Here is a 13,965-nt window from a genome sequence, read left to right as displayed (position 1 = left end):
GGACCCGTCATCACCCATGATCACCCCAACACCTGATACGGTCGGAGTCGGACAGCATACATATTACTGACCTGACCAGTGCAACACCTGTGACTGTCACCCATGAGTCAGGACAGCTGCTATACCCAGGACTGGAGTCAGGACACAGACAGACCTTGATCTCCGCCGACTGACTGTTCACACAGGCCTTGCCTTTGACCCCCAGCACAGTGAGTCAGACTCCGAGACTGTGGGAGGAGCCTGCTGCCTGCGTGAGGAGTGACACTGCAGGCGGCGCGGCCACGGAGAGAGTCCGAGTCTGAGCGGACCGCAGCAACAGACACCCACCAAATCCCGCAGTGGCATAATAAACGGGGCCCGGGGGCTCCGTCCGGCGCCCCCCTTCAGCTCAACGCCCGGAGCAGACACACCGGCCGCCCCCCCAGTTGTTACGCCACTGGCTACTAGGCATTTAGTGATAGCCAGGTCTGTAGTCAGCCTGGCTAGATTTATAGTGGTAGTTATCTAGTTAATTCCAGGTGTCTGGCATTGCCTGCGCCCCCATGAGTGTGACTCTGTCATATTGTGGGACAGCCAATGAGAGGCACTGTAGTGTATGTACAGTACAGCAGCCAATCACTGGGTTTCTTTCAGCCAGTGGTGCATGCTGGGATAAGGTACATATACTGGAGGAATATGCCATGTGCTCAGACTAGCCATGGAATAGGGCTGGGTGCTGTTCAGCTTGCACCCCAGGCTAGGCCTAAGTCCTGGGGGGGCATGGGCTGGTGTGAGGGAAAGGTTCCCCTGAGACCTCCAACATGGAGGAGGTCTGTATTGCGGTTAGAGGAAGAGAACCAGAACCAATGCTGGCTCTTGAAGTACCCTGGAACTAAGAGGACTTCAGGAGTATGGTCGGTGTCTTCCCTGATGTGGATCTGTGTTCATCCTTGCTCACCTGTTGCTTCAGTCTCCATCTGCTGCCTCCTCCGAGTATCTACAATTATATGCCTACCAGGTCTGGTGAGTCTGGAGCTTTTGTCAGTTACCTCTGGAAGCTTAGAACCCCTATACCCTCTCTCCCCGGTGAAGATGTTCAATAAAACGCTATTCTGCATTTTACTACTGGAGTGGACATTAGTTAATGGTCACCAGAAGAAGGGCGGTTAGTGCTAATGGGTGGGCAGATGAAGAACATACCCTAGACAGACTAGAGATGAACCGGGCATTCAGCAGCTCCTTCGGGGGTGAGCACTAAACTTGTATGGAAATGTAAGAAGTCAATAGAATCACTTGTTCAACGCAAATTTCACCTAAACAGCTCAACAAACCTAACTGAGCTTTCCCGCTTCTGTAACATTTTGCCAACGGAAGTAACTCTACTCATCCCTACACACAAGGCAATTCGTTGCAGTTTGTGGAATCGTTAAATGGGAAACTACCTCTTAGCTGGACAGAGCATTTTACTCCCCTGAAGTGATTGAACATGGGTGTTTATGGCAGGATCACTAGGTATTTTTTAAATGAACAAAGCAGATTAAAAAATGACTTTTGAAATTATATTAACAGGTTAAAGCTTACAGTATATGGGATTATAGTGACTGAATTTACATGCATCTTAAGTATTTGTTATTTGGTAACCACAGTTCTGTGCCAAGAAGGAAAGCAAGCAGGAAAACGACATCTCTGGAGTTTGCACTTTTAAAAATGCCGGTATTAGCAGGTCCTGTATGTCTGTCTTGACAGTTTACCTTTCATTTTGAATGATAAATGTAAATTAGTAAATCCCCCTCTTTTGTGATGCTTCCTAGGAACTTGCATAATCTAGCACTCCTGGAACAGATTGCCTTGATATGTATTGTAAATGACTGTCTAGACATTGATTGATGGATTATGTTATTAACTTTGGAGGATGAAGACTATTGGCTATAGATCAAGAAACACATCCATGGCTATATTGCAAGGTTAAGTGAAAAGATAATACATGTTTTTTTTTAAACAACATTCTAGCGAAGACTATCAAATGCTGTTCACAAATGAAGAATTACAGTCATGGCTATATTCCAAGGTTACATGAAAAGACTATACATGCTTAAAGTGACATTACACCCTCAGATTTTTGAACATAAGCCAATACTGTAATGTGTGCCTTACTGTAATCCATGGTGGTTTCCCTTCTCTTTGCTGCTCTTCCTTTTAAATCTGTATCTCTTCTCATGCTGGGGGAGAACTTCCCTTTGCAGCTGAGTGCCTCTTCCTGTAGTGCTGGCTCAGGTTGTGAACCTTCACACAGACACCATGTATCCATTCCAGAGACAAGGCAGTCTGCTGCAAAACAGAAGTTCTGCCCAGCATGAGAAGAGATATATTTGGTTGGGGTTAGGTGGGGCAACTGGTGGCGAGTAACTCTTAAGGCCTGGCTAGTAGCTCAGGACTTGAAATTTTGAGCCCTGACTTTAATATACAACACTCAGATATTCAACGTAACTTATTTTTATTATGGGAAGTTACTAAACTGTTTTTTATTTTAATTAAATACTACTTTCTTAAAGTGAGAATTTCTGCTGTTTGCCAAGACAATAATGCCAATGAAGAAATATATTTTAACCTACCAAAAGAAAGCTCTATCTGTCCCCAAAAAAGGGTATAAAATTCATTTCAGTACAGCGCTGCATGACGGAATAAATGTCAGTTAAAGTACCGCAGCGCTGAATACTGAAAAATGGCCTGGATGGGAAGGGGGTTTAACACCGCGGATGTCAACTGGTTAAACAGTTTTAATGAAGCAGCCTAACTTTACAAGCTACTGAGACTGATGGCAAACTTGAATGATACTTAGGGTCATTCAAACCAGAAGACTGAGGACATCTTGTGGAACAATAGGATTACTGCGAGGAACATCTTAAGAGAGGAGGTATTACAAACAGAGCTGCTTTTTTTTATTTAAAACACTGGTTTAGGGTTCTTTTTCTTAAAACCAATATTGCCCAGAGTTAGAGATTGCCCTGGTTTATAATTATATAGAGATTCTACGGTATATAACCATATCTCTATATTATATAGAGACCATTGTGCTGCACACAGGGCCCTGTGATTTGTAAAATCTTTTAAGATACACACTTCTAATAATAATAATAATAATAAAGCTACCTTTTTAATTAAAGTGATATTAAAGTCAAAAGGATTTTAAGCTTTTTCAAATCCTGAGGAAGTCACTTACAATGAATGCTGTTTCTTGGTGTCTAAGTTTTAGTTTCCTGCAGAATCAGCTGGTCTCCTGAGCACTGATCCTGTCTTCCTGTTTTAGAATGACCTCTTTCTCAAGCAGAGTGCTGTGCAGTCACCCTTGTGTGTGCTAGTAAGCTGTGTCTGTCTCCACAAACACACAGCAAATCAAGCTACTTCCCTCCCCCTGGCCCCCTCTTCAACCTTCTCCAAGCTAGTAGATTAACAGTTGCTGGAGTCTGCGCTGTCATTTGTGATCCTGTACTGGACAGGAAGTTCCGGGAAGCTGAGATAAGAGACTTGGAAGCAGCTGTTCAGAAACACAATGATTGTAAGTATTTGGGAAAAAAGTAAAGCAATGATTTGCTGGGCAATGTATATTTGTTTGATCTGGATTCATTATTGAAAAAAGTTTGAGCGTTTAATACTACTTTAAGTATGATGTATTATATTTAGAGGGTTATTCACTAAAAAGTCGAAGGATCCAGCTGTAGCTTCGGCTGATCCTTCGGCTCGCTTTGGCCGCCTCTGCCCTACGGTTCAGTCGAACCATAGGGCTGCTTTATGGGTTATTCACAATAGGTATACAAAAAAATGATTCCCCTTATAGGGGATCCCACCATTCCTTCAATAAATGTAAATAACAACTATAGTACGATGCAATACATATTTAATTCATATAGAAAAGGCTAAAAAAGCTCAATATATAGGGCACTGACATATAACAAAAACGAAGACAAAACATGTTTAACATATAAATGGCTGCATCCCGTATGGCCGGCTCCGCCCAGTTGTTATTCATTGGCCGGGACCTGCTCGAAGACTCTGGCAGGTGCTGGCCAATAGGAAACACTTGGGTGGAGCTAGCTGTCATCGCTTGCTCTGCCCAATTGCTTTTACTTTTCCGGCATCTGTCAGATGCTTCATTATGCAGTAGGAGTTCGTCGCGTGCAGTCGGGTCAGCATGCATCGTATTTAAAAAAATGTTTTATTACATTTTTAAAATAATTTTTCAACTTTTTTTTTCATTTATTTAACTGTTTTGCTATTCTGCTCACTACCTCGGAGGTACCGAGCAGAATAGCCGAGCCGAATAGGGGCGAACGGCAGCAAGTGAGCTGCCGGAGCTTTGGCTCAGCCAATCCAGATGTTGGATCGGTTGAGTCGAAGTCCTTCTGCACTGCAGCTCAGCCGAACATGCACAGCATGTTCGGCTGACCGAAGGCAGCTGTACAGAGCCCATGTATGGCTGATTTTAGCCGATGTTTGGCTGAAATCAGCCGTACAAGGCTGAAGTGGATAGCCGAACAGCGTTCGGCCTACTTCACTTCGGCTCATTTATTCACTCGGCTGCCTTCGGCAGCTAAGTGAATAACCCTCTTAGTAACAGTGCCAATGCCTAAGTGTGGAATGTTCCTTGATTTATAATCAATAACAAATTGGCACACATACAGTACATACTTTTTGGAGGAAACACACTCATCATATACCTAGTGAATGAATTAGCTTTTTTTATGACAGGTTTTCTTTTGATAGTAAGAATTTGAACATTTGGATACATTAATGGCTGGAATCTAAATTTGCTTATGAATAAACAAACTCCATTCAGGGTAATAAGTTCAATACCAGTGCCCTTGTTTAAACTGAAGTTGAATCTGATTATATTGTGCCTTCCCTGGTTCCTCCATCACCCCTTCATAAATATGCTAATAAAATGATTAAATAAAACCTTTCCGTTTTCATTACACCTCATTTTAGACCCAGTGATATTACTGGGTCCCTGTGCAATGCAGGTACTGTAGAACATGGCTGGTGGGAGAAGACAGTGGTGTGGTGTGCATAGGTTTCTAAAACCTTTACAGCCTCAAGAGCTCTCAGCCGTGATACAAGCATTGGGCTGGGTTTTGGGAGGAGTTAACTCCTTGTTTTTGTCTAGGTGCTAAAAAAAAAGTATAATCTCCTGAACTGGTGAGCTGGTTCCCTGCTTCTCTGGTCCTTAAAGCCTGTCTCCTCCATACGTCACTGGTCCTCACGTCTATACACTGTGTATAGAATGTGATGATTTATGGTACCTTAGACTGCTGCAGAAGAGGGAGAGAGGATGGAAAGACCAGTCTAAGAGCATGCCAGCTCCTTAATTCAGGGGAGTATAACTTTTTTTTTATTGACGCTAATGTATGTAATGACAGATTAATTCATGGGATGTATATTGTTTGTGGAATAATCAGCTGTGGTACATCAGATGGCACTGTTGCAAAGACATTTATGATGTGGCATATGTATACACATCAGGACTTGTGTGGGCTCATATATATGTAACGTTAAATGCATTGGGTAGAGCTGCCATGCGTCCAGGAACATTGATCTATTCCAAACCACCAAAGAGTGCCCTTAACAGATTCAGCCAACGTCCCCCAATTAGTAACTTGATTGGACACTTCTAAACTGAATATTTGGGATTCCTGCTGCAGGAATCCCAAAACGCCACATGTGAATGGGGCCTTATGGTTATACTGATATCCTTATAATTTCAAGTAACTGACCTACAGTATGTGAGTCTATGTGGGTGCTTGACCACTGAAAAATTGTAATTGTGTGTATTAATAAAAGTCTCAAACAAAATATTATTCAAGTTTAGTACTGAAAGCCTAAATTAAACACCAAATGTATATGTAAGAAAATATATATCTGCGCATAGAGCATTTCAGAAACAATCCTAAATATTAAAGTAACATGTTAGAAATCAGATTTATATTCTAAAAACCCATTTTTTCCAAATACTATTAACTTTAATAAAATAAAAACACTATGAGTATGAGCTGATGCTGAATCCTTCTGGCCATGTGTTTTATTTATGTAAGCAAAGTAACATAATACTATAACCTTATGAGGCATCATACATATCTTGATCATTAAATACAATACAGTATTTCATTTAAAATATATGAAATATATGATGATAAATAGCAATATCTCTGGTTTTGTGAAATTTTGCTTATTAGGTCTAATTATTATACAGGATTTATATAGCGCCAACAGTTTGCGCTGCACTTTACAATATAAGGAAGACATTACAATCACAATACAATACAAGACAAAATGTAAGCAGGGGCCTGCCCGTGAGGGCTGTGGCAGTGTAGGGCAATACCACGGCATAGTATGGCAACATTGGCACCCAGGACTCTTAGCCAAAGGGGCTGAGAGGGTCCAGAATGTAAACAATATTATAAGGAAGAGCCTGGCCATTCAGGTCCTTCCAGGTTTTCTGAATTGTAACTTGGATCTGGAGCTCTGGAGATTCCGTAGAGCTCTGGGTGGCATGAGATCTCCAGTCCTGGGCCCAGGTGTTACCAATGACCAGCTTGGGCTGATCAGGTGGCTGAGCAGCCTCATTAGGAAGCCATTCCAGTGCTCAGAGGAAGTTGTGTTGGAGCTGTGTGCACAGGAGGCACACGGACACAGGTGCGTGCTGGATGCACTAGAAACAGCCGGGGGAGGCGGGGAGAGGTCAGGAAGGTCGGTGACCCAAGGGACCTATTAGACATACTGCTAAGAGAGCAGAGCGAGGACTCACGAGGGGTGAGCAGTGGGAGTTTCACACAGGTGTGATGAGCGTCTTAGGAGCTGTGGGAAGTTACTGAGCAAAACTAAAACTGTCATTTATGTTGCTGCAGACAAGCTGATTATTTTGAGACATAATAGACCTTTCAATAAGAAAGAATGGAGATTTTCCCTAAATTCATAGAAGATGCCCAGCCAGAAGACTTTGTTGCAATGGGGGCTCCCAGAAGGATTTACAGCCAAGATCTGGGGGCTGGGGAGTATGACACTTTGGGTGGCTGTTCCAGAGGAAAGTCAGTAATATAACTAACATCACTAACATCTTTCCAAAGTTCTGAATTTAGCTGAACAATAAAAATATCTTTATCTTTGAACCAGATGATCATTTGATTACATTTATTGTAGGTCATAAAACTTTGAGTTTGTTTTCAATGTGAGAAAACACCTATTTATGGACAGTGAAATGTGTTGGATGGAAATAAAAGCTCATATAAGTGAGTTCAAACTTTCACAACTCAACATCTTTATAGCTGTCATACAAAGAGCAGAGAGTAAAAGACAAGAGGAAATATATGAGCAGAATATATTATTTACTTACAAAAAAGTTAATGCATAACTCATGGCAGACAGCTGAAATACATTTTTAGCATTTGTAATTCTGTCCTAAGTCCTGGATCTCTGTAGTCTACACTGTAGTTGATCAATAAGGTCTGGTCTAGGATCTGACCCAACCTGTGATTGGACAATAAAGAAAAAGCAGCACACTGATAACATGTTTGCAAATACTTTTTCGTAATTTTTTTCTTTATCCACATAAACACTGGGTTAGCAGGGCTGCTGCATCATATCACAACTCCATCAGCATTTTTCCCCAAGTTACTCCTTGCTTTCTAGCTTGCAAATAAATGACAAGCATACCAGATAAATGCAGTTAAATCACTCTGGGACTTGGTGAGAATGTTAATTTACTGGCTCCTAGGCACTTGCTTATATAACTAGAGGACATATTATTTTGTAATGTTTTTTAGTTATCACAAATGGCATGGCCAGCAGGAATTAAGCCTTTCCAGCATATACAAAAACATGTATAGCTCCAAAAAAAGCACAAAAAAATCTTCTTTACACCCTCCTGTTCCTTGCGGTATACCAAAAAAAAGTATTAGGTTTAATTTACCAAGATAACACATCAGGATAAGGTGTGGTAGCTTGGTAATATATACGGATATAAGTATGTCCCAAAAAAAGAGACAGTTATTTTCAGCTCCAATGAGTATAATCAATCCAATGAGTTTAAAAAATATTTAGTCACATGACTAAAATAAAGATCTGCATCCTTGTGTTAAAGCTTTGTAAACAAAGCCTACTGTCAAGCGGTTAGCACTTCTGCCTTGCAGCACTGGGAGTCCCCAGTTCAAATACTGGTCAAGACACGATGTGCAAGCAGTTTGCATGTTCTCCTTGTGCTTGCGTGTGTTCCCTCCTGGTCCTCCTGTTTCCTCCCACACAAAGGTATGCTGTATGCTGCATCAGCCCTGTATGTGTGCATGTGAGATTGACTGTAAGCTCCTTGAGGGCAGAGACTGATGTGAATGTGCACTATATAAGCACTATATAAATACCTGACATAAATAAATAAATACATTCTCCCTAAAATATCTTACGTTTGTACACATTCTCTCAAATAATGCTGCACACAATTACTATTTAGGTAGTTTTTTTTAATATCAGTATGAGAACATTAGTGCAAAATGCATACTTTTGTTTATACTTGTGTAAACAAGCATTCAAAATATAAACTAACAAACAATTTAAATATCATGTATTCACCGTTTACAGCATGTATACACACAGGAATGAGAGAGACTTTTATTGTATGCACGGGTCATAAAGGGAAAGAGAACTTTTCCAAAAGCTGTAATAAGCTCATAGATGTCCTGAATAATACTATGGGCAGTTTGTATAGAGAAGGTTTATTGCAGAGCTATATTATGTCACTGGCTGACCTATACTAGATCAGCAACCCTGCTCATGAGGCCTACAGCACAAGCCATGCATAGCAGGACTCAGCAGTTGTCCCAGTTAACTAATGGCGCTTCAATAGACTCCAGCTCCATTAAACCTTTATTTCCACACTTTCACAATGCCATCCCTAGAGGCTGTTACTATAAAGCCTTGTGTGGTTTGGAAGGTGGCCATGTCTGTAATAATGTCATGATGCCCTGCCGGCAGTGACTCAGGTCCTCTTCGTGGGGTATCTTCACTGGGTCCCACAGTATGCTTACTCTGAATTTCCTACAAGGTAAAGTGAGAGGGAATTAATTGTAGAGTGGCATATAGGAGAACAATTAGCTAATTTGTAAATTCAGAAACCATATAAATCAATGCCATCAGTAATGGAAACCACAGAATGTTATTTTAACATATGCAGATTAGAAAATATCATATTACAAGCTGCTGAAAATGGAAAATTATAAGCAAAAAAATGGATTGGCAATCTATTATGCAAAGGTAAAACAACCATATTCACGTAAAGACTGGATTCTGCCGCACTCCTGTGGAAACTGTTTTAATAACAGTTAGTGAAAATGCTACAGTATTTACTGTTGCATGTATACACTCAAATATTTATCAAATCCAAACTGAAAACCAGATAAGGTTTGCATACTAAGTATTTTGTATAACATGTTTGTATTTTTTTCTAAAGTGTGTATCATATATCATTTACAGTTATGTCATTTTGTCTCATCCCTCTTCTTAGCATCCCTAGCTTAGAATGATCCACTTTTCTCAAGTCCCCAGCGTGCTGGCACATAGGTATACACTACTGAAAATGTTGATGTTTTAGGCTGCACTTACACTTAGGCGACAGTGTTTGCGCTGCGCATTTATTGTGTGGTCCAGTTCAGTTAAACCAAGCCTGGTCTTCTTTGTATTGGAAGCAATATGGAAAACTTACAGAAGAGCAGTAGAAAGGATTGTGTAAGGAAGCACATTATGTTTGCTAGTAGGGCACATACTATTTTTTTATGTAATGTTATCCATATTTAGCAATATATAATTCATAAAAGTGCACCGTGCATGATCACAGAGGAGTAAACTGTAAGGAGTTTCTGCCAGTGATAAGGCATTTTAGCATACAGATCCTACTACTAAGTTCGGCTGATAAAGATAAAGCCACAATCTCTTGGCAGCATAAAATATTAGTTATGGAATATAATCTACAATAATATTACATACACATTTCTGGCACAGATACATACCAAGCAATCACTGGAATATGCAGAAATTTGTTATGACTATTTGTTGGGACAAAAACCACAAGTAAGAAAGATTTGTAACAGATGTCTAGCTAAAACCTAGTTGGGTTCCTGCTCCTACCACTTTACAGTCCAAGAATAAAATGTATACTTGATCAATGTGTACCAACAAGGACTAAAGATGTTGTATTGAAGAACAAAGCAGAGAAGTTACAGGGTTAGCCTGGAGTGCAGTGACGTTTCTCCATGCATGCTCTAAGCTTGAATATGTTATATTTGATGTCACATAACTTGAAGGAGCTGGAACAGTTTCGCCTTGAAGGATTGGCAAAACTCCCCGTGGCTAGATGTGCCAAACTTATAGAGACATACCCCAAGAGACATACAGCTGTAATTGATGCAAAAGGTGGCTCTACAAAGTATTGACTTTGGGGGGTTGAATAGTTTTGCATGTTCACATTTTGTGTTGTTTTTATCTTATTTCTTTTTTGTATCACAATAAAAATATTTTGTTGTCCTCCAAGTGTTAGGCATGTTGTGTAAATCAAATGATACAACCCCCCCACCCCCAAATCCATTTTAAATCAAGGTGGTAATGGAACAAAATAGGACAAATGCCATATACTTTTGCTAAGTGGCAGCAGATTTGGCAGATACCTATACCAGCACTCAGGTATTTGGCCACTGCCGGGCTCCTCCTAGCAGCTGAAAAGGAGGGAAATCACCAACAGCAACCCCTGTAACATTTGTGAGTCAACCCTCCCAGCAACCAGTACTTGGAGCTTCTGGTTCCAAATCAGTATCACCTGACATCTGCAGGTGCTACAATTAAGCCAAGCCCAGACAACACTGCCTTGAGCAGAAGAAGACAACATCAGCTGCCAAGCCAGCCAGCGCCAATTTCTCTGTGCTGTTCATCAACAGGTAATCGAGAGGCAATATACCAACCTGCAGCCCATCATTATAAGTAACTGGACTGTGACTGGCCTCAGAGACAGCAGTGCAGAGGTCACCCTAGTTCGCCCTAGAGCTGATAGAAGAAAAGGACATCATCCAGGAAAACCCATTCCTATGTGCCCTGTGCATGGGTTTTCATTGACTTGGGGACCCTAGTTTCCTACTACGCACCTGCTGAGGACACCCTGACTTTTTCAACTGGACCCTCTGGCCCAATCAAGGTACTATGTTCTAGATGCGGGGTTAAGAGAGCTAGGGACAGAGAGGAGACTATCTTACAGGTACCAAATACATGTTCATCAAATACTGAAAATGTAAATGCTAAATGTGATATTGACAATACATTGTCAATATTGGTGGTCACTCACAGTGCTGCAAGGGCAGCTGAGACACAGGCTCAGGTCACAGAGCAGGGGGGTGGGGCTCCCAGCCCTTTTCCTTGCTCTGATCCAGTCCAGTGGACTCCACCTTTGTTGAGCTTCGGCAGCTGTCTTTGTCTACCACAGGACAGCTGACTGGGACTTGTAGTGCAGCATTTGAGACAGCACTGCAGACTGACCAAACACTGCAACAGCTCGGAGGTTTGGCTGCTTGCACTCCTGAGGAGGGTGATAAACACCAAATTTACTGGGATCTTGGGAAGCTAGTAATTTATTAAGATTCTGAGAAAATTATCCACATCAGCATAAACTTTGGAGCCCCTCACCATGTTTATGTGAGGATCCTGGGTGACACAAACACATTGTCCACAATGCTGCCAGCAAGTGTCTCACATACCCTCCCTCTCCCCTCAGACCTGTAGGAAGGAGCCCATTTAGCCAACATACAATGGAAGTATGACAGTTCATCAACATTCCCTTGTTGGGTCCTGGTATATGTTCTAAATAAAATTTTTAATCTTTCATAGCCAGAAACCATCTTGTGAGCCTTGCAGTGTTCCATTTCTGAGCCATTTTATGGGACAAGACTGTTCCCAGACCAACATCAGGGGCATTGGTTTGTACAAGTAATAATTGACTGAAGATGAGAGTTATTAACATTGGTCCCTTACACAAAACTACCTTCAGCTTTTGAAAAGCTCTCCCTGCCTCTAAATTCTACTTCACCGAGGAAAACTTGGTCCCTTTGGTAGAATCCATAAGTGAAGCTGTTCTAGTAGCAAATTTAGTCATACATAGTATCCTACAATCCCCGCAGGGGGCTCTAACCTGTTTTTTTTTTTTTTGCTGGCTGGGGCCATCTATTAAGTGCTTTAATCAGGTTGATTAGAGGCGGTAGCCTAAATACCAGGCTTTTTCCAGGCCTATCATACCTTTTTGGAATGGTTGTTCACTTGGCCTTACAAATGGAATCTACAACTGTCTGGACCATCTGTAGGTCGGAATTCCAGTCAAGACTAAAAATGATACCATCACCTAGATATACCAAAGCATATTCTTTTGGGGCTTAAAATGTGCCCTGAGTTGAGCACCTTTTCCAGGGTCATGTTCACATGTGAACACATGCAGGGCTTGGACGGCAATGGTAACCCGCCATGGTAACCCCAAGCGCGAATAGGATTTCTCTTTTGAGGTTAGGATATTCCTTGGCATCCTGGAGTTTTGAGTCAAAGTAGACCTTAACACAAACAGGCAGAACTTGCACTTTTTTAGTGTTCCGTCAGCACTCACCCAGAAACAGGCTCCCACAGCAGAGAGAGAGAGCGCTGTAAGCATCAGCCAGCTCAAATATATAAAGGCCTGAGAACAAATGATACTACTAATGAGGTCTGGAAAAATGTGGATGTAGAAATGAAGGCTTTAAACCATCCAAAGCTCTACCAAGCCTCAGGTCTCCAGGCTCCACAACAGAACACAAATTTTGTTTTCTCCACATTAGACTAAAACTGTTGATTTAGATTCAAATATTCAGTAAACATGATGGTCAAATAACTAGATGGGCAAGAAAAAAGACCACCAAATTATCAGCTTTCACTGATTAATCAAATAATTTTTAAAATGATGTTGCCCTTAACCTAATATTCTGTTGCTCTGCTCTCAAATTGACTTCTGCACCTGCGACAGGTAGTTTGGCACACTCTTCTAGAGCAAACTGCCTTCATTAGACTGCATGTCTCAGTTGTTTTAAGTTTTTCTTTCCATAGTCCTCCTGCATCTTCTTAGCTTGAGCCCACTGATGTAAGCTGACCTTGGAGTTCAGCTTGTACGTCTTTTTTTTCCTTGGCTCTCATTTGCACTATCCTTCTGTTCTATCTGGAATCAATTTTCCTTTTGTGGCCATGTTCACAGAGGTTGGCTTTACTCCCATGGACCCCAAACGCCTTAATAATAATTTAAACTGTAGTCAAAGCAACATCCCAGCTGTTTGGAGATGGTCCTACAGCTTTTACTTTTGACATGCTGGTCTAAACGTTTCTTTCAGATCTACTCAAACAACTCTCTCCTTTGCTTTATTTGGTGCATGTTCAGTGTGGTGCACACATTTATACCAAACAGCACACCACTTAAATGGCTGACTGACTGCTTACAAGATGGAAGACGTGTGATACTAATTACAGAAAACAGTTTGAAATCTTGCCATGATCCAATTTTGTGTACTCTTTTCTAGGGTTACCAACAAGTCTGTCAGGGCTATTTTAAAATATCTGTGTAGAATGAGCAATAATTTATCTACACTGCCAATGTAGATAGAGTGTGTAAAAGTTACACACTAATATTTTGTTGGATTGCCTTTAGCTTTGATTAAGGCATGCATTTGCAGTGGCATTGTTTCAATAAGCTTATGCAATGTCACAACATTTATTTCCAGCCAGAGTGGCTTTAATTTTTTACCAAGATCTTGTACTGATGATGGGAGAGTCCGATCCACTGCATAAAGTCTTCTCCAGCACATCCCAAAGATTTTTAATCGGGTAAGGTCTGGACTCTGTGGTGGCCGATCCATGTGTGTAAATGATGTCCCATGCTCCCTGAAGCACTCTTTCACA

At 41.2% G+C, this 13,965-nt stretch overlaps 1 protein-coding gene across 1 annotated transcript in view; it reads right to left on the bottom strand.

The window, feature by feature from the left end:
- Nucleotides 1-8,482: 8,482 nt before the first annotated feature.
- PIK3R4 (phosphoinositide-3-kinase regulatory subunit 4) overlaps nucleotides 8,483-13,965 on the bottom strand; it is a 60,505-nt gene continuing 55,022 nt past the window's right edge. Inside the window, exon 20 of the mRNA XM_018567114.1 lies at nucleotides 8,483-9,057. Coding sequence (XP_018422616.1) covers nucleotides 8,887-9,057 — 171 coding nt within the window. The 3' untranslated portion in view covers nucleotides 8,483-8,886. The remainder of the gene's footprint in view (nucleotides 9,058-13,965) is intronic.

Source organism: Nanorana parkeri, unplaced genomic scaffold (genome assembly GCF_000935625.1).
Source record: "Nanorana parkeri isolate BGI_ZX_2015 unplaced genomic scaffold, ASM93562v1 scaffold1008, whole genome shotgun sequence".
Taxonomy (NCBI): Eukaryota; Metazoa; Chordata; class Amphibia; order Anura; family Dicroglossidae; genus Nanorana; species Nanorana parkeri.
This window is presented reverse-complemented; position numbering and strand designations above follow the sequence as displayed.